This window comes from Mauremys reevesii, linkage group 13, assembly GCF_016161935.1.
Source record: "Mauremys reevesii isolate NIE-2019 linkage group 13, ASM1616193v1, whole genome shotgun sequence".
NCBI classification, from domain to species: Eukaryota; Metazoa; Chordata; order Testudines; family Geoemydidae; genus Mauremys; species Mauremys reevesii.
The window spans coordinates 33,543,875-33,565,769 of record NC_052635.1 but is presented as its reverse complement, the minus strand read 5'-3'; the positions used below and the strand labels follow the sequence as shown (position 1 = coordinate 33,565,769).

The window sequence follows — 21,895 nt, the reverse complement described above, 5'->3', positions numbered from 1 at the left end:
TTTTAATCAGTTACTGATCCATGAGAGGACCTTCCTTCTTATCCCATGATTGCTTAAGAGCCTTTGGTGAGGAACCTTGTCAAAGGCTTTCTGAAAGCCCACATACACTATATCCACTGGATCACCCTTGTCCATGTTTGTTGACACCCTAAAAGAATTCTAATAGAGTGGTGAGGCATGATTTCCATTTACAAAAAGAGTGTTGACTCTTCCCCAACAAATTGTGTTCATCTGTGTCTGATAATTCTGTTCTTCACTACAGTTTCAACCAATTGGCCCGGTGCTGAGGTAAGACTTACCAACCTGTAATTGCTTGGATCACCTCTGGAGACTTTTTGAAAAACTGGAGTCACATTAGCTATCCTCCAGTCATCTGGTATACAACCTGATTCAAGTGATAGGTTATATACCACAGTTAGTAGTTCTGCAATTTCATATTTGAGTTCCTTCAGAACTCTTGGGTGAATACCACCTGGTCCTGGTGACTTATTACTGTTGAATTTTATCAATTTGTTCCAAAACTTCCTCTACTGACACCTCAGTCTGGGAGACTTCCTTAGATTTATCACCTAAAAGAATGGCTCAGAGTTGTGGGAATTTCCCTCACATCCTCTGCAGTGAAGACTGATCCAAAGAATTTGTTTAGCTTCTCCATAATGGCCTTGTCTTCCCTGAGTGCTCCTTTAGCACTTCAATTGTCCAGTGGCCCCACTGATTGTTTGGCAGGCTTCCTCCTTCTGATGTATTTTTTAAAAAAATGCTGTTAGTTTTTGTGTCTTTTAATTTCACGTTTCAAATTATTTTCTGGCCTGCATAATTATACTTTTGCACTTGACTTCCCAGAGTTTATGCTGTGTTGCATTTTCCTCAGTAGGATTAGACTTCCCATTTTTAAGGGATGCTTTTTTGCCTCTAACCAACTCTTTTATTCTGTTTTGCCATGGTGGCATTTTTTGGTCCTTTTATTATTATTTTTTTTAATTGGGGGTATATGTTCTTTCTCATTTCCATTTACCTAGCTTCCTCATTTGTGTGTATTTCCCATTTTTGACGTTAAATGTGACTGCAGTGAGCTTCTTTGGTATTTCCTCCCTTACAAGGATGTTTAATTTAATTGCATTACGGTTGCTATTACCGAGTGGCTCAGCTACCTCTTGGACCAGATCCTGTGCTCCACTTAGGACTAAATCAAGAATTGCAATCCCCTTGTGGGTTCCAGGACTAGCTGCTCCAAGAAGCAGTCTAGAAATTTTATCTCTGCATCCTGTTCTGAGGTTACATGTACCCAGTCAATACAGGGATAGTTGAGATTCCTCATTATTATTGAGTTTGCTATTTTTATAGCCTTTCTAATCTCCCTGAGCATTTCACATTCACCATCACCATCCTGATCAGGTGGTCAGTAATATATTCCTTCTGCTATACTCTTACAATTCAAGCCTGGAATTTCTATCCATAGAGTCTCTATGGTACAGTTTGAGTCCTTTAAGATTTTGACTCTATGCTTTCTTTCAACATATAGTGCCGTTTCCCCATAGCATTATCTAATCTGTCATTCCTATATATTTTGTACCCTGATATTAGCATGCCTCATTGATTATCATCATTCTACCAAGTTTCTCTGATGCCTATTATATCAATATCCTTATTTAATACCAGGCACTCGAGTCCACGTATCTTATTATTGAGACTTCAAGCATCTGTATGCAAGCACTTATAAAAATTGTCAATATTTATCCGTCTGCCTTCATATGATGTAATTGAATGGGATTCTTGTTCATTTGACGGTTTCTCTTCAGTTCTTACCTGTACTTTATCAACTTCTATCCTCTCCTCTTTACTAGGATATAGAGAATCCCCATTAATTGAGCTTCCCCTAAGGGATGTCTCTGTCTGAACCACGTGCTCTTCCGCACCTGTTGGCTTTCCCAAGCCCTTAGTTTAAAACTCCTCTATGACCTTTTTAATTTTACATGCCAACAATCTGGTTCTGTTTTGGTTTAGGTGGAGCCCATTCTTCCTGAATAGGCTCCTCCTTTCCCAAAAGATTCCCCAGTTACTAATAAATCTAAACCCCTTCCCCCTGCACCACGAGCTCATCCATGCATTGAGACTCTGCAATTCAGCCTGTCCAACAGGCCCTGCCTGTGGAACTGGAAGTATTTCAGAGAATGATATTATGGAGCTCCTGGACTTTAATCTCTTACCTAGCAGACTAAATTTGGCTTCTAGGACCTCTCTCCCACCTTTTCTTATGTCATCCCTACCTACATGTACCATGACCACCAGCTCCTCCCCGCACACTGCATGTAAAGTCTGTCTAGATGTCTTAAGAGATCTGCAAGAGATTTACACCTGGCAGGCAATTCACCATGCGGTTCTCTCAGTCATCATAAACTCAACCATCTATATTTCTAATTACCAAATCCCTTATTATTACCTGTCTCCTCCTAATAACTAGAGTTCCCTCCCTGGAGGGGCATCCTCAGTGTGAGAGGATACCATGACATCATCTAGAATGAGGGTCCTAACTATGGGATCGTTTCCCTCTGCTCCAATTTGATGTTCTCCTTCCCAACACTTTCATCCTGGACAAACGCTTAAAGATTAAATTATCTTAAAATAAATCAGCAGTAAAACATCAAATAATCAAGAGTGAAATGCTTTCCTGATGCAGGTTAGCCTGCAGGGGATAAAATCCTCCTATAACTGTAGGATTCACCTCATGGAGTCACTGCTGTAGCATTCTCCCCTCATGGGGAGGGCTTTACAGTTACGCAGAGGCACAGACTAGAAACCTTATGGAAGGTGTGGGTCCTGGGACATCTGCACAGAGCCAGCCCCTCTGCACAGCTACTTCACTTCTGTTAAATCCTGGAAACAAGACTCATGTGCATGCCCTGCTTTGCTCTGTGACTTTTCCAACATGGCTCCCAGAGTATGGAAAATGCTGCTGCTCCAAGCACCTCTGGCTTCTGTAGTTTTTATCAGGAAACAATTCTAGGGGTTCCCAAGAAACATGCAGTGCAAAATGCGAGTGTTTTAAGGAAAGGTTTGATTTATTACTCATTGGTGCTAAACACAGTCAATTGCTAAATTTTCAAAACATAAAGCCTATTTTAAAAATATAAAATCAGTAAATGCAGCTTCTTTTGATTTTTATCAAAATAATTTTGAAGAAGGGTTTCTGCTCTTCTCTGCCAAGGCTGGCTCGACAGTCACAGGCAAAAAAATGTGCATTTGTAAAAGTATAAGAACAGTATTTTATAAGAAGAGCCCCTACACTACTGACCGACCACAGTGACAGTACCAAGCACGTTGATTCAACCAGGAGGGGAGTTGTTAAGAAAAAATAATTGAACTTTGTTCCTTACTTAAATTGTACCAATCCTGCAAGATACTGAGCACCCTCTATTGCCATTTAATTCAATGGGAATAGAAGAGGCAAGACACCTTGGAGAAGGTACCTACTATTCAGCAGGATCAGGCCCTTAACAGGGAAACACAAGTATCTGGTTGTGGTTATTCAAAAACAACCATACTATGCAGCAAAAAAAAAAAAAAAAACCCTACACCCCCACCCCCAAAAAACAAAAAAACAAAACAAAACCAAAAAACCACTCTTCGGAACTAAGCCCAAAATAATTAATATTGCAAACAATAATCAACATTTAAAAAATCCCAGAGAACATGACTACAATAAAAAATGAATTGCTTCAAATATACCTTCCAGTTGGCCAGTTTTTGAGACTCTATAATTTTTATAAATGCTCCCATGAGGATACCTGGAGGGAGAGAGAGAGAGACAGACAGACACAACGTTCTTAATTCACTAATCGTGAAACACATAACTCTTCAGGTTACTGTCACTGACTCTCTGTCGAGAGGATCTTAAATTGTTATTTGCAACTCCACTGACCTATTTTCCGCATACTAAACAACATTATTAAAAGCAAAAGACAAGGCAAGATATAAAGCAAAACATTTTCCCATCCCTAGAACAGCATATTAGAGGACTGTTTCTGTCTTACTAAAGTTTCTGTAGTACATTTCAAAATAAAGCATGCTCATACTGCACCAAAGATGACCAGATAGGATATTTAAATGCTGTACACCAGTTTTGAGGGGGTTTTGTTCACAACTAATAAGGAAAATAGATTTTGGAGAACACTTTTGTAACTTTGCAATTTGTTTGTTTTTAATTTCTTTCATCATTAAGTGTGAACAGCAGGTTTACTTACTTAAAAAGGTTCTTCACCTGTATGTAAATGAGAAACCCTACTTCTCTTCCTATTGAGTCAATTATTCAAATAGGGACTGATGGGTGAAATCCAACCCTGTGTCAGCACTAGGGGCTTGGCTACACTGGAGAGTTGCAGCACTGGTGGTGGGTTTACAGTGCTGCAACTTAGTAACTGTCCACACCTGCAAGGCACATCCAGCGCTGCATCTCCCTGGCTGCAGCACTGGCCGTACACCTGATCTGCCTCACGTATAACAAGTGCAGCGCTGGGAGCAAGTGTAAACAGTGATTAATCTTACTACGCTGTAACTGACCTCCGGAACCTTCCCAAAATGCTTTAAGTACCAGATAACATTCTTTGTTTTGTTGTGATGCCTCTCTTTGTTTTGTTGTGAACTCCGGGCTCCCGGAGCTGCTTATCTAAAAAACAAACACAGCTCCTGTTTGCTGGAGCAGAGGCAGGGGAATTCCTTTGGAATGTGCACAGCTAGTGTTTGCTAGTGTTTGCTTGAGGAGAGAAGCAGGGGGAGGGGGGTCCGTTTTGAAACAGCTGCTTATGTGGTCTGAAGGTTATTTGCATTTAGTGAATAAGAGAGGGGTGGGGGAAGGGGTCGAAAGTTTTAAAATGATTGAAGGTTGGTGCTGTGTATCTTCCAGTCCTTAGAACTTGCAAGGCAGGGAGCTGACACACAGTGTCGGCTCCAAAAATCCACTCTCTCTGTCTCCCCCATGCTCCCTGTCACACTCCACCCCACCCCCCTGTTTTGAAAAGCACGTTGCAGCCACTTGAACGCTGGGATAGCTGCCCATAATGCATCACTCCCAGCAGCGCTGCAAATGCTGCAAATGTGGCCACACTGCAGCGCTGGTAGCTGTCAGTGTGGCCACACACCAGCGCTTTCCCTACACAGCTGTATGAAGACAGCTGTAACTCCCAGCGCTGCACACCTGCAAGTGTAGCCATGGCCTAGGTCTGCACAACACTTAAGGCCAGGGCTTTGGAATGGAGCCCGGAGCTGGAGCGCAGACCAGTAGGTTTTTGTCCGGAGATGGAGTGGAGCAATTCAAAAATTTGATTGCTCCAAATCCCTGCTTAAGGCCATTTAAACCATCAGAACAGGGCAGGAGTGGAAAATGAGAGTGCACAGACCCTCCGTACAGAGATAAATTTCACCCTGATGTGAGCAAGCAGCAGCAAACTAGGAACCCACTTCTGATCAGTGTGGGGAAACTGACAGAACCACTCCTCAAATGGGTGGACATACTGTAAAAGTCACCAGCAGGTATTAAATATATTGCCCACTTCACACACAGTTGTTTTATAGAATAATTATTAACCAAACCAAATATGTTAAAGGCTGAATTGCTAAAGCTCATGATGTTCTCCCACCTAATGTGTCTCCAGAGAGATCTGAATGAAGACTTCAAACTAGGAGGACAACTTTTAGTGTGAGTCGGGGGCATAATTTGCAGCCTGCCCCAAAGAGACTACAGAAAGGGATGAGGCTTCATCTCGTTACTCAGACTCCGTTTTTGTGTTTCTCTGTTTGTTTACAGAGTGTGGGTGTAATAATCAGATAGCACTTGGGAAACATGAAATACACTGCATGAAAAGTACAAGATGATTAAGTAACTTTGAAGTTTTAAAGTATGTTTTCAAGGAAATGGATGTAATTTTTACTCCATCACACTGTAGTTCTCAAAAGAATTTCACAATAGCATCACATGGACCACTCCTGATGGATGCATCATACACATGATGTTCCATGAGGACTAAGCCTTCTTTCATACACAAATATTTTAAGGGGCTTGTCCAAGCGGATACAAATAATTACTCAGTGAGATGGTTTGAAAGGAGACCAAGAACAAAATGTTAATACAGGAACATCAAAGATCTGCTGTTCTTTGATGCAGGATGGAATCAGCCATGGTAATTCATAAGTCCCATTACCAATTTGTAGCCCTTCTACTCTGGGATGGGAGCTACGTTGGAAGCCAAACACTGGGAAATTGATTATTATTTGCTGACCACCCACAGTAGGCTTGACTCTGTTAGAAACAGTATTGATGACAGAATATACTCTAGGGAATTTATAATCCAAATGAGAAAAACATATAGGAAGCAAAAATCAGCAGCTGAGACTTCAAGAAGTGTATTTTTCAACTGTACTTTCTAAGTTTGATAGATTTTCATTGAGAAGCTCCCTCCGCCGGAATAAGTGTTTTAACAGGGGGAACTTCAGTGACAAAAAGGAAGTGACTTAGTGAACAATCAGATGCATTTGACGAAGTGGGTATTCACCCACGAAAGCTCATGCTCCAAAAACGTCTGTTAGTCTATAAGGTGCCACAGGACTCTTTGCTGCAATTATTGGGAGGGAATTACAGGTGTGGAGGAGAAGCAATCACAAAGGCATGAAGAGACAAGTGAAAGGTGGATACAAATGGGACATTCAGGAGGGAGAAGCAGTGGAAACTGGAAGAGGAGGAGGAAATGATTGTATAGATATGGCCCGGGGAAGGATTCTTTCTCCCTCTGCTGCTCTGTACATTACTTTAGATCAGTGGTTCCCAAACTTGTTCCGCCGCCTGTGCAGGGAAAGCCCCTGGTGGGCCGGGCTGGTTTGTTTACCTGCTGCATCCGCAGGTTCGGCTGATCAAGGCTCCCAGTGGCCGTGGTTCACTGCTCCAGGCCAATGGGAGCTGCTGGAAGTGGCGGCCAGTACGTCCCTCGGCCCATGCTGCTTCCAGCAGCTCCCATTGGCCTGGAGCAGCGAACCACGGCCACTGGGAGCCGCGATCGGCCGAACCTGCAGACGTGGCAGGTAAACAAACCGGGCCGGGTTCACCAGGGGCTTTTCCTGCACAAGCGGCGGAACAAGTATGGGAACCACTGCTTTAGATATTGCAACATATAATTTTGTAGTAACATTATTAAACACTAATCTGTCATTGACTGAGGTGTGGCTAACAGTCTAGATCAATTCAATCTGCTCTCCACCATACCACCACTACACAGTTAGGTACGCATGAGTAATGGAGCAAAGGAGCGCTGAAGAAGGGGCACAGGCAACCTGGCATGTGTCCAAACCTTCAAGGTGCTTGCTGGGCACCCTTTACTCTTACTGATGTCAAGAGGGCTGGAGGGTGCTCAGCAGCCAACGGATGTTGTTCAGAACCTAATAGGAATTGAGGCCCTCTATCGATTTTCGCTTTCTACATCCACAGGTATCTAGTTGTGTGTTCAGGAGGCATGAACAGGTTTGCCCCATCTGGGAGAACTACTTCTTCTGGGAAGGTGGAAGAGCTAAATCACAAGCTGCACCACACAATTGCATGGGCATTAGAAGGCCTTTCACCAAGCCTTTTGTTCCCTCTTAAAAAAATATTATGTTCCCTGTTCTGATCAGGGCACCAGAAAAATCACTGTCTGTTGTACCAGTTCCTGAAATTTATTCAGAGAACTTTCCACTTTAGCTTTGTTTGACTCGGAAATGGTAGCGACTTAGCTTATTACTTGAAACATCTGCAGACAATATTTCTCCTGCATCTATTTTAATTACTGTCTTCATTCCCTGTTTATTTCTTACTCCTGACACCTCTGGGTAGCGATTTGTCAAAGAATGTAATCTGTTACATTCTAATCTAACTCTTCAGCTACCTCTCAAAGCTGTAGTCACACTAGCAATCATGATATAACATCTGTATGTTTGCCAATAACCTTTTTATAATACTTGCGTAGATTTCTTTGGTGGCTTATTCTCAAAGAATAGATATATAATTTCTAGCTTCAGAACATAAGGATGGTCATACTGGGTCAGACTAAAGGTTCAACTAGCCCAGTATCCTGTCTTCTGACAGTGGCCAATGCCAGGTACTTCAGAAGGAATGAACAGAACAAGTAATCGTCAAATGATCCATCCCCCGTTGCCCATTCCCATCTTCTGGCAAGTAGAGGCTAGGGACACCATCCCTGCCCATTCTGGCTAATAGCCATTAATGGACCTTATCCTCCATGAATTTATCTAGCTCTTTTTTGAACCCTGTTATAAGTCTTGGCCTTCACAACATCCTCTGGCAAAGAGTTCCACAGGTTGACTGTGCATTGTGTGAAGAAATACTTCCTTTTATTTGTTTTATATGCAATTGCATTAAAATGGTAGATTCTTTATCAACATAATAAATATAATCTTTAGTCTTCTGCAGCGTTGCAAAGTTCATTTATTACATGACTATTACAAACTGCGTCTAGGAATTCATCAAGTAGTTAAGACAATGTGATAAACACAGTTGTATAAGTGTACAGTGAATGGAGAATGCACTATCGGCATTTTGATCAGAAGTGCGTGCCTCTAAATCAGTTTTACAAAACTGTCATGAAAATTTACCAGTTTAGGCACAAATTATGTATTACTAATCACGTTTACTATAGTAACGCCTAAAGATGAAGGTACTGAGGCACCATTGTGCCATGCACTGCACAAACATAGAGTAGCAGACAGTCCCTACTTGGAGAGCTACAATCTAAATAAATCAAAATTTACCCATATATCTTTTCCATGGTGATAAAAAAATATATATATATTTATTTATTTATTTTACCTTGCCTGGGAAAAAATACTCTTTTGCCCTGGGAAAGCAGAAGTTTGCAACTCTGCTCTAAATCTAACACTGAAGTTTGCATTTGTTTTTTTTTAAATCGATATTGCTGGTAAGAGATATGATCAAATGGACCTGAATTACAATAGACATCAGGATTTCAAGATGTAATTACTTCGAGGGGACGTTGTGACAGACATGGCAATTTCCTGCAATATCATTGGGAGATCTTACTGTATTAAGTTTATGTATCACTGTATATAATTCCATAGGGGTGCTGAAGCCAGTCAGGGGGCTGGTGACCTTCGAGGAGGTGGCTGTGTATTTCACCAAGGAAGAATGGGCTCTGCCGGACCCCGCTCAGAGAGCCCTCTACAGAGACGTCATGCAGGAGAACTATGAGACTGTGACCTCACTGGGTAAGGATTCCTGTCCCCTTGGTTATTAGAAGGGGAAGTGAGGAGTTAAGATTCACAACACCCGACAGTGCAACCTCAACTCTGCCCTGTTTCAGCAACACCCCAACAGGCAAATGACACATACACTAGCACTCTACCCTCCCGACCACGGAGCAGTTTGGGAACAGAGCACAGGAGCTGTATAGCACAAAGTCTAACACCTTCTCTTTGCTAAGACAAAACGTGGGGTTAGGTCCCATGTAGGGAACAGAAGGTCCTACACCTGGCCTGCACTTAGACACTGAGCCTACTACACACAATCTATCTCAGACTTTCATAATGTTACCACCTCTTTACCCTTGCACTGAGGATTCCTTCTGAGTCGTTGCCTTCACTTACCCTCCCTGAGCATTGGAGACCACTAGCACGTATGCCACCAGACTGCTGACAAACCTTGTGACAAGAACACGCTCTTAAATACTTCTGCGGTGGGCTTCTTTGGTATTTTACCCCTCACAGGCATATTACATTTAATTACATTATGGTCTGTATTACGAAGTGGTTCAGCTGTATTCACCTCTTGCACCAGATCCTGTGCGCTGTTTAGGGGTAAATCTAGACTTGCCTCTTCCCTTGTGGAATCCAGAACTAGCTGCTCCAATAAGATGCCATTAACGGGGAATGGATCTAGATTGTTCTCAGTGGTGGCAGATGATAGAACAAGGAGCAATGGTCTCAAGTTGCAGTGGGGGAGGTTTAGGTTGGATATTAGGAAAAACTTTTTCACTAGGAGGGTGGTGAGGCACTGCGATGGGTTCCCTAGGGAGGTGGTGGAATCTCCTTCCTTAGAGGTTTTTAAGGTCAGGCTTGACAAAGCCCTGGCTGGGATGATTTAGTTGGTGTTGGACCTGCTTTGAGCAGGGGGTTGGACTAGATGACCTCCTGAGGTCCCTTCCAACCCTGAGATTCTATGATTAGGCAAATGCACTCAGGCTGTAATGTCTCCAAAGATGTACCACCATCTGGAGAGGCTCACATATACTAGCTCAAATTGGGTTCTCCAGAGACCAACAGGCAGAGAAAGGACTTTTGGATAAATGGCCTGAGTTTAAACCGACTCAGGGACTGCTGTCTGACCAAGCAAACATACAGGTCAGTCTGTCCAAGGAGGGACCCGATCCTTTCTAGGAAGGGTTGGAAGGACTTTGGCTTACTGAGGCCACATAAGACTGATGGGTGACCTCTGGTAAGCTTTTAGCATGTGAATAGGAATTTTTATTAGTTCTTATATGTTTTCTCGGTAATGCTATCACCTTAAGAATAAATGTGCTTGCTTATAAGGAGCTGTGTGGTAACTTGTAAGCATGGGCAACTACAATTATTCATAGCCTCTGAGGAGAAAGCAAATTGTACATGCTGGTCTATCTAGGCAATCTGACTTGCTGCAAATAACACAGTGTAGGCAGGGATCTGTGCAGCCCGTAAAAACCCAGTCAGGAGGGAGAGAGATGCAGGTCTCTGACAAAGAGAAGGGATGGCTGAGGAGCCTAGAGTGGGTGCCCTTGCTGGACCACAGAGGGGGAGACACGGGGTGCAATTGCCCTGAACTGTGAGAGAGGACAGAACCAGCAGTTTGTCTCAGCTATTACAGGAGATACCCAAAATGTGTGCAGTGTATCTTGTATCTTGGTGAAACTCACTTCAAGCAGAGGACCAGCACAGGGCTTATGAAGAACTTACAGCCTGCTTATATACAAAAATTAATAGAAGGCAATGAGGAAAGAAGGATGAACAGAAGGGGTGACAATCTCTAATGTCCCAATATCCCCCAGAGGTAGATGGGAGTTTCCTCTAATGCCATAAGCCTATTGAACAATCAGAAGTTCATAAGGCAGCAGCAGAGTGTGAGTGGAAAAGAGGGAGTAAAGGGAAGAAGCATTGGCGGCGGGTAATGGTGGCCGGGGGAGGCTGACTCCCCAAATCTCAGCTAATGCTTCCCGCCGCAGACCCAGGGCTGGACCACGGCAGGGCTCAGAGCTTCTCTGGGTGGCCCAGGCTCAGGGCTCCTTTGGACTGCTCCAGGAACTGGCAGGCTGGCCGGGGTACAGGGCGGCATCAGTGGGCCAGCCGGTGAGAGCAAGGTGGGGGAGAATGGAAGAAGCAGGGCAGAGGGCTAGCCTTCCCAAACAGGGGGTGCACACACCACCCATGGGAGGAAGCACAAGCTATACCAAGCTTATGACTTTTTAATGGGTGCAAGCTAGTTCTAGCTACATAACATGCAAGACACCACTATGATTACCATAAAAAAAGGAAAGACAGCTGTCCACATAGAATTCATCAGTATATTAATTTGGAGGGATGCAGAATGAAAAAACCTCCTGTGTTGGTTTTGGATAATGGAAGAAACCCACCTTGTTTTGTAGCAGACACTAAAACTGCTCTTCCTTAGAGGTTAGTTTAATGGCTGCACTTTTATCAGAGCAGATTTCTTACTATGTTATTGCTCAATGCTTTCGTCAAAGTGCAAGCTGGAAAGTTAATAGTGTCAAAGGCCAAAAGTCCTTCCTTGGATAACTTTATATCCAGCTCCATGTTGAAAATAATCTTTATTGTCTCGAGAAATGAGTTACTGTTCAATGATAAACAAAGGGCCTGATTCTGATCTCCCATTGCTGTTGCACCAATGTAACTCCATTAACTTCAATGGAGTTACTTGGGACTAACATCTGAGTAAGGGAGATCAGAATCTGGTCCAGTGAATGCACTCATCCCCTGCCCCTCATAAGAAAAGTGTGGCTAGAAATTGCTAAGAGCAAAAGGAACTAACAATTAAGAAGATGATCATTGGCAGAAAAGCGATTATAAAAATAACAGTTCTGCCATGCTATTAATTCTCCCTCAGTGACTGCCACAGCACATTTGCTTATATCTAACTTCTGGCACACAGGCAGAACTGGATACTTGAAAAATGTAGCTGTGCTCTTTCAGCTGCATATATCATCACCAGTAATAAGGATTCTTTATTATGGCAATTAGCTGGCAATTTTGTTAATGAAGCAGAAGCTGTATCTCCTCTACAGAGCTGACAAGAGCAAAAATGTGATTCTGTTGGTAAACTAAACAAGTAAGGCCTGGTCTACACTAAGGGCGGGGGTCGAACTAGGGTACGCAAATTCAGCTACGCGAATAGCGTAGCTGAACACAAAGTACCCTAGTTCGAACTACTTACCCGTCCAGACGCCGCGGGATCGAAGTCCGCGGCTCCAAGGTCGACTCCGCCACCGCCGTTTGCAGTGGTGGAGTTCCGGAGTCGACGGGAGCGCGCGGGGAGTTCGAACTATCGCGTCTAGATTAGACACTATAGTTTGAACTCCGAGAAGTCGAACTCACCGCGTCGACCCGCGCAGTAAGTGTAGACCTACCCTAAGACTCAAAAGATCAAGGCCAAACACAGCCCTGATGTAAGTGGCCACAACCCCCATTTACTTCAGTGCAACTGAACCAGCTTACACCAGGTCTAAATTTGGGAAGTCAGCAGCTATGTAATAGTTTACATTCAAAACAGCATTGAATGTATTATCCTCGTGACAAAATGGGAACTATTCTTAATGGTTTGCATAAATACTGTGTGTGTCTCTGTTTCCCCTATGTGCTGCATGTTTAACGAGGTGATGGGAGAGGGTGTTCTTTTGTTGCAGAGGATCAGGTGTGACCTTGCCTAGCAGCTGGGACCCCAGACAACGGCCTGGAGATTGGGCACCCTAGCAACTGGTGACTGAGAGGCCCACTCCATCTTGGAAGTCAGCCAGTTCTGGCCAGTGGGAGGACAAAGGGCTGAGGAGAGTGGACCCCAGTGACCTGATTTCAGTCAGTGGGGGAACAAAGGATGGAAGGAAGAGCCCAGGTAACCTGTTTGCCTGGGACCACAGACAAAGGATGGAGAAGGGGCTGTTGGGGAAGGCAACATAGGATGATCCGCTTGAAGGACTGAGGACATAGAGCAGCCTGAGCCCATTGGACCTGAGATAGAGCCAGCTGGACTATGCTGAGACGTGCCAGGCTTGAAGGCACTGAGAACTTCCAGTGCTGGGTTCAGATATTCAATTAGCCCCTCTGTCTTACGCTGGCTGAGAGTCACTGCAGTCTAGAGATCGGGGTTGCATTGTGCCCTCTGGATGTGGAGGCCCCAGGGGTCCAGACAGCGAGTGGACTTCCTGAGGAGGCCCACAGTGAGAGACAGGGATGCTGAAGGCTCAGAGAGGTGCAGTTCTGGAAGGTGGTGGAGCCCAGAGCTTAACCGCAAGAGTCAGTGTGACCCATAAGAAAGGCTGTCACACTCATGGGGGTTCCTCCCCGGGATCATAGGGAGCCGAGAGAGCATGGGGCCTGTGAGCCCATGGCAATCATAGAATATCAAGGTTGGAAGGGACCTCAGGAGGTCATCTAGTCCAACCCCCTGCTCAAAGCAGGGCCCATCCCCAGACAGATATTTGTGCCAGATCCCTAAATGGCCTCCTCAAGGACTGAACTCGCGACCCTGCCGTTTAGCAGGCCAATGGTCAAACCACTGAGCTATCCCTCCCCCATAATCTTATACTCCATCCAATTTGGAAACATCTTTAGATGCTTTGCTGTGATCACCACTACCTATTACAGACCCGGAGCTGCAGTAGCAGCCTTACTTAGCAATCTTAGAAAGTTTCACTGCAGTCTTTATTGGGGTTGTGCGATGAGCAGGAGTACAGACCACAGTCGCCTAGCCACAATCCTCCACGGCTGCTGTGAATGCTCTGCAGAAGGGAGAGAGAGAGCCTCTGCCGTTCCTGCACAGTGTTCCCCAGGAGGAGGAGTAAAGCTACACTGACTTAGTTTCTCAAATCAGTAAAACTCTGTTGTTTGCGAAGCCCTTGGGGCGGAATCTTCAAATGAGCCAAGAGTCAGAGGCAAAACCAAAGCGGAAGGAGCAATCAGTGAATAGCTACATTTCAGTATGGAGATTGTATCTGAGTTTACCTAAATCCCAGTGACAGTTAACTGGATTAGGAGCCAAAAGAAACGCATACCCTTTCATTGGAAGTTGTGCATGCAGTGCGGGAAAGAGGGATGGTGATATCCTCTTCTGTCCCTCCAACAGACTTACACTACACTGAAGCCCTGATATGGAAAGCACAAAGGAGATATTTTGGCAGTCTCCCTTTCTAACAATGACTTCTATTAATATATTTGCCTTAATGATAAAGTCGTTCAGTTTCTGAGGGAACATTGCACATGCTGGGCCAAATTCTACTGTCCGTAACTCCAACTGACTTGAGTAAAGTAACTGAAAGCAGAATTTGGCCCAGAATGTATGTGCCTCTTCAAGTAGCATAGATACTGTAAAACATTCAGGAAATAGTTATTAGGCAAATTTACTTATTAACAAGCACTGAATATCAACAATTTAATCTCATTCCATAATTTCACAATGAAGCATTATTAAGCCTCACGTTGATGCAAAAGGAAAATTGCCCTAAGGGGTCATAGTCAATGTTTGATGTATCCGTTTCCTGTCAGCTGCTTTTCTAACCCCATCATATATCATATTTTCTTTTGGATTTACTGCAGTTGAAGAAAAATGCCACATTCATACTAAAGTATGTGTACATCCTTGCTCTAAACCACCTCACCAAGTAATGGAAAAAGAAACAGATTTTCTGAAATATGTAAGGCATTTTACAGAACATGAAAAGATACTACCCTACCCTAAAGATCTTACAGTCTAAATTAGATAAACACAGATAAGAAGCCTCTTGCTGGAATAAATCTAGATACAGCAGGAAATGCTTGGTCTTTTAGAACAGTGTCTTTCGATCATTTTGATACTAGGGACCGGCTTGCTGCTTCCCTAAACTGTGTCAGGGAGATCTCAGAAACCAGTACCAGCCACTGAGAAACCCTGCCCTAGGGCAGAGGTTCTCAATCTTTTTCTTTCTGAGGCCCCACCAAACATGCTATAAAAATTTCACAGTCCACCTGTGCCACAACAACTGTTTTTCTGAATACCCAGTAAATTAAAAGCCAGGGCCAGCATTAAGGGTTAGCAAGAAGGGCAATTCCCCAGGGCCCAGCACCACAGGGGCCTGCAAAGCTAAATTGCTCGGGCTTCAGCTTTTAGCCCTGGGCGGCAGGACTTGGGCTTTGGCTTTCTGCCCTGGGCCCCAGCGAGTCTAATGCCAGCCCTGCTCTTGGGTTTATTTTGGTGGACCCCTTGAAACCTGCTTGCGCAACCTCGAGGGGCCCCGGATCCCTCTTTGAGAACCGCTGTTCCAGAAATCTATCTAGGTCAGACCTGGTGATCACAGTGATCTCTTCTGGCCTTGGAGTCTATGAACTGTTTGCTTCTCAATTTGAGACTAATCTGTGCCCAAATATGATTTTTCAGATGAGTGTCCCTTTAAGCTAAAGGATTTCCTAATATAGCTCTTGCTGTGGGCAATGTAATGTGCCACAAATCAAGTACTGTGAACTAAAAAGCAACTGCAATAAGTCTTATGCCTGGGGAGGAGAGAATCTGATTTCCTTTCCACTTAGAAACAACTTTGAATTCAGGATCCTTGTGGCACAACACCCAGAAGGTTGCAACATTCTTATTTCTGTGAAAGCCCTAAGATTTTGCAAGCACCGGAGGGCTTTGTTTCCTCCAGCACAGTAATCTGATGGGTACAGCTTTGAGAATTTGTATGAAAACACAGTTAACCAACCAGAAAATGCAGCAGGCAGAAGTCCAGGAGAAAGATGAGAACTACTTCCTCAGTAGGTATGACACTACTACACTCCTAGGCCTGGTCTACATGGGGGGGAGTGGGGAGGGAGATTGATTTAAGTTACGCAACTTCAGCTACGTGAATAATGTAACTGAAGTCAACGTACTTAGATCGACTTACTGTGGTGTCTTCACCACGGTGAGTCGACTGCTGCCGCTCCCTCGTCGACTCTGCCTGCGCCTTTCGGCAAGCTGGAGTACAGGAGTCAACGAGAGAGCGCTCAGGGGTCGATTTATCGCGTCTAACTAGATGCGATAAATTGATCCCCACTGGATCGATCGCTGCTCGCCAATCCGGCTGGTAGTGAAGACATACCCTTAGTTTAGTATTATAGCTAACCATCTTTTCCTTTGTGGTGTATTTTTAGGCTGACAGTGTCAGTGCCACTAACGACTGAAGTAAAAATATCACCACTGCACAAAGATTATGGTAAGCAGTTACACAGACAGCTGAAAAGCTGCTGCCTGAGGTTACTTACGCCAGTAAAATACTCTATTTCAGTGATAGGGACCTCTAGACAATATAATATCTACTTGAGTCCTGATTCTCTTCTCATTTACAGATTTGTAAATCAGGAGTAACTGCACAGAAATCAGTAGTTATACCAATGTACAACCATTGTGAGAGCAAACTCAGGCTCGTGAACTTTTCAGACTTACTGAGAAGTGGCTAAGAGCTTGATATGAATTAAGGGTGGCATTCTCTTGCCTCAAGTCATAGAAAGAGCCCATGTGTACAATAGGGACAGTTCAGTATCTAGTAATCCCGGCAAGTTGTCAGGCTATTAGTCAAGTATCAGAGGGGTAGCCGTGTTAGTCTGGATCTGTAAAAGCAGCAAAGAATCCTGTGGCACCTTATAGACTAACAGACATTTTGCAGCATGAGCTTTCATGGGTGAATACCCACTTCGTCGGATGCAAGTGGGTATTCACCCACGAAAGCTCATGCTGCAAAACGTCTGTTAGTCTATAAGGTGCCACAGGATTCTTTGCTGCTTTTACAGGCTATTAGTGAAATTTATATTCTTGGAGTAGGTTAAATCACATGTACCACACAAAGTTCTTCTGCAATTAAAATAAACTGACCTCATAAATGGAGATAAGATTCATGGTAGCAGGTGCCACTATTGTATCTTACCCCAGGCTAATGAGGATGCATGAGTGAGAGGAAGTTGGTAAAGTATTTCCCTCCTCCTAGATGCATCCCAGTTTTGCAGAGAATTACACCTCACTCAGGTCCACCTTTGAAGTCAATGGGACATAAGCACATACTGAAGTGCTTTCCTGTCTAGGGATGGACTTAAGCAGTAGAACAGAGACCCTGGACTTCAGAAAAGCAGACTTCAACTCCCTCAGGGAACTGATGGGTAAGGTCCCCTGGGAGAATAACATGACGGGGAAAGGAGTTGAGGAAAGCTAGCTGTATTTTAAAGAATCCTTATTGAGGTTGCAGGAACAAACCATCCCGATGTGTAGGAAGAAAAGTAAATATGGCAGGCAACCAGCTTGGCTTAACAGTGAAATCCTTGCTCGTCTTAAACACAAAAAAACAGCTTACAAGAAGTGGAAGATTGGACAAATAACCAGGGAGGAGTATAAAAGTATTGCTCAGGCATGCAGGAGTGAAATTAGGAAGGCCAAATCACACTTGGAGTTGCAGCTAGCCGGAGATGTTAGGAGTAACAAGAAGGGTTTCTTCAGGTATGTTAGCAACAAGAAGAAAGTCAAGGAAAGTGTGGGCCCCTTGCTGAATGAGGGAGGGAACCTAGTGACAGAGGATGTGGAGAAAGTTAGTGTACTCAATGCTTTTTTTGCCTCTGTCTTCACAGACAAGGTCAGCTCCCAGACAGCTGCACTCTGCAGCACAGTATGGGGAGGAGGTGACCAGCTCTCCGTGGAGAAAGGAGTAGTTCGGGACTATTTAGAAAAGCTGGACGAGCACAAGTCCATGGGGCCGGATGCGCTGCATCCGAGGGTGCTAAAGGAGTTGGCCGATGAGATTGCAGAGCCATTGGCCATTATCTTTGAAAAATCATGGTGATCGGGGGAGGTCCCAGATGACTGGAAAAAAGCTAATGTACTGCCCATCTTTAAAAAAGGGAAGAAGGAAGATCCAGGAAACTACAGGCCAGTCAGTCTCACCTCAGTCCCTGGAAAAATCATGGAACAGGTCCTCAAGGAATCAATTCTGAACCACTTAAAGGAGGGGAAAGTGATCAGGAACAGTCAGCATGGATTCACCAAGGGCAAGTCATACCTGACTAACCTAATTGCCTTCTATGATGAGATAACCGGCTCTGTGGATGAGGGGAAAGCAGTGGATGTGCTATTTCTGGACTTTAGCAAAGCTTTTGATACAGTCTCCCACAGTATTCTTGCCAGCAAGTTAAAGAAGTCTGGGCTGGATGAATGGACGGTAAGGTGGATAGAAAACTGGCTAGATGGTCGGGCTCAACGGGTAGTGATCAATGGTTCCATGTCTAGTTGGCAGCCGGTATCAAGTGGAGTGCCCCAAGGGTCGGTGCTGGGGCTGGTTTTGTTCAATATCTTCATTAACGATCTGGAGGATGGTGTGGACTGCGCCCTTAGCAAGTTTGCAGATGACACTAAACTGGGAGGACTGGTTGATACGCTGGAGGGTAGGGATAGGATACAGAGGGATCTAGACAAATTAGAGGATTGGGCCAAAAGAAATATGAGGTTCAACAAGGACAAGTGCAGAGTCCTGCATTTAGGACGGAAGAATCCCATGCACTGCTATAGACTAGGGACCGAATGGCTGGGCAGCAGTTCTGCAGAAAGGGACCTAGGGGTTACAGTGGACGAAAAGCTGAATATGAGTCAACAGTGTGCCCTTGTTGCCAAGAAGGCTAATGGCATTTTGGGTTGTATAAGTAGGGGCATTTCCAGCAGATCGAGGGATGTGATCATTCCCCTCTATTCAGCACTGGTGAGGCCTCATTTGGAGTACTGTGTCCAGTTTTGGGCCCCACACTACAAGAAGGATGTGGATAAATTGGAGAAAGTCCAGCGGAGGGCAACAAAAATGATTAGGGAGCTGGAGCACATGACTTATGAGGAGAGGCTGAGGGAACTGAGATTGTTTAGCCTGCGGAAGAGAAGATTGAGGGGGGATTTGATAGCTGCTTTCAACTACCTGAAAGGGGGTTCCAAAGAGGATGGATCTAGACTGTTCTCAGTGGTAGAAGATGACAGAACAAGGAGTAATGGTCTCAAGTTGCAGAGGGGGAGGTTTAGGTTGGACATTAGGAAAAATTTTCACTAGTAGGGTGGTGAAGCACTGGAATGGGTTACCTAGGGAGGTGGTGGAGTCTCCTTCCTTGGAGGTTTTTAAGGTCAGGCTTGACAAATCCCTGGCTGGAATGATTTAGTTGGGATTGGTCCTGCTTTGAGCAGGGGGTTGGACTAGATGACCTCCTGAGGTCCCTTCCAACCCTGAGATTCTATGATTCTATAAGTGCTCTCCTGAATCAAGGTCTCAAAATCTAGACAGCAAGATAAAGCACTCTGTAAGGAAATATGGCATACTAGCAACATCCTGCCATTTGACCTTACTGGCCAGTTTTTCTTTTTAAACTTGGCTTGTTCACTGAGCCTTGAGATTTCCTCCTCTCTTCCGATTTTAACTTCTGAAAGGCAGAGTAACAATCTTCATGTTTCCAATCAGCTGACTGTGATAAGTCAGGTAGGAATAATAAAAAAGGAAAATGGAACCATCACCCAGCACTAGTGTTAAAATTACAGAATCTCAGGGCCACATTTTTCAGAAGCGCTCAGTGTCCAGCAATTCCGTTTGAGCTCTGAAGGCAGTGCTCAGCCCTTTTGAAAATCTGACCTGAAGATTCTATAATATTAGCACTAGCACTGGGTGACGATTCCTTTTTCTTTTTGATTACTGGCTGATTTATCACACTCATCAGCTGATGAGGATCAATGGAAGCTGCTGGGTGCTGAGCACTTTTGAAAATCTAGTCACTTCATTTAGATGCCTAAATGGGAACAGGGTTCTTTTGAAAATCTGGCCCTTAGATGTTAGAAATGACAAGGTGGGTGAGCTAATATATTTTATTGGACCAACTTCTGTTGGTGAAAGAGACTAGTTTCGAGCTACACAGAGCTTCTCTTCAGGATGAGCTCACCCATCTTGTATCTCTAATATCCTGGGTCCAACACAGCTACAACACTGCAAAGCACTAGTAGGTCATCCTGTCCATCTCCCAACTGGTGCAGTAACACATTTTGCTTTGTCCAGTCTAGTTTTCAAATCATTTCAAAGATGGGGCTTCCACTTCCTCCTACGGGAAACTATTCCAAAGTAATGGATCTCACTGTCAGAAAGAGTCTCATGATATTTACCATTCCAGTTTCCTTGTATTAGTTTAATGCCAGTTATACCCTCTTTACTATGTGAGATACTTCGTCTCCCAACGTAGTGCTTGCACCTTTCAGATATTTAGAGCGCTATCATGGTTCCCCATGAAATACATCAAGCAAGTGCCCCAGTCAGGCAAAGTGGTCCATGTAAATGTGCTCTCATGCAGTCCAATTGATTTCAGTAGGATTCCACACAGCCATAAGGGGCTGCCCACATGTATCACTTTGCAGGGTCATAACACATGCTTAGCTCTTTAACTCTTTCATAAATTAGTCCTTCCATCCCTAGAATTCCTGTTGCTCTTCTTTGAACTAAATCCAGTGTGCCTACATCTTTCTAGCAATAGTCAGCCCAGAAGCAAACACAGTAGTTCAGGCATTGTCACACCAGTTAAAGAGGGCACCAAAGTATGTAAACCCTATTTTTATCTAAAAATATTGTAACAAAAATCAAGTTTACTTCAAAAATATTAAAAGTGTGGTCACAGAAATACTCACCTAAAGAAACAACAGCCACACTCTCTGGCAAGAAATGTAGTCTGTATTTTATCAGTAAATGCACCAATATGATGCAGATAGCTGTGGGGAAGAAGTAAAACAGTATTAAAATATGTAACTGGTAGGACAGAAAAAGACATTCTTCTAAACGATGTTCCAAGAATACAAACTGTGAAACTTTCCTAGTAATTTAAAATAAATCCGAAAGTAATCAGATTATAGACTGTTGTTCAAATATTTCAATGATTCCTAGAAATGGGTTAAAATAATTAAAAGATGAATTAGTCGGAGGGGAAGGGGAATGTACACACACACACACACACACACATATATATATAAAAAAACACATCAAATTATGGACCTGTCACTCCCAAGAGTGTGTCTTTAAATTCTGTTCAGTATTTGATAAAGCTAATTGTGACAAAGCAGAAAAGTAATTACTAAGGCTATCTTCATTCCCTTACCTCACTGTGCCAAATAATAATTTGGGGGTCTTTTGCTAATTCAGTTTCCAGCCTCCACAAGGCTCCTGCAAATAGACTGCAACAAAACCTGTTTCTGACTCAAGAACTAAAAAGCTTCTCTGAACTGCTCTTACTAATGGTAAGCTTTAGCAACTCCCTCTAGCTACCAGTGAACTGTCTTTGTTCAAGGGGGCAATCTGATGTGCTTCTGATCAAGAGTTGATTGTGGCTTTCAAGTAGGTAGTTTATTTTATATGCGATTCCTTTGGAATATGGCCTCACTGAAAATAATGATTTTCAAGTACCTACAGAATGAGTGAACTTGTCACTTATTGTCCTTTGTCCCACTGAAAAGGACTTTCCCTATATACTGTTCAGAAATGGAAGTCATGCCACTGTGTTCAGAATTCTGCACATTGTTATACTCATATTGGTAGGCACCTCACACACAGCATGCTTTGCATTTAGTACATTTACAAATGACAGGCCCCGT

The 21,895-nt window shown here is 43.8% G+C and overlaps 1 protein-coding gene across 1 annotated transcript in view; it reads right to left on the bottom strand.

The window, feature by feature from the left end:
* The window catches only part of SLC9A8 (solute carrier family 9 member A8), a 55,676-nt gene that overhangs the window by 28,167 nt on the left and 5,614 nt on the right, over positions 1 to 21,895 (bottom strand). The window contains exons 4-5 of the mRNA XM_039497750.1: positions 20,939 to 21,019; positions 3,727 to 3,785 (exon numbers count right to left, since the gene is read on the bottom strand). Of these exons, the coding sequence (XP_039353684.1) occupies positions 3,727 to 3,785; positions 20,939 to 21,019 (140 nt within the window). The remainder of the gene's footprint in view (positions 1 to 3,726; positions 3,786 to 20,938; positions 21,020 to 21,895) is intronic.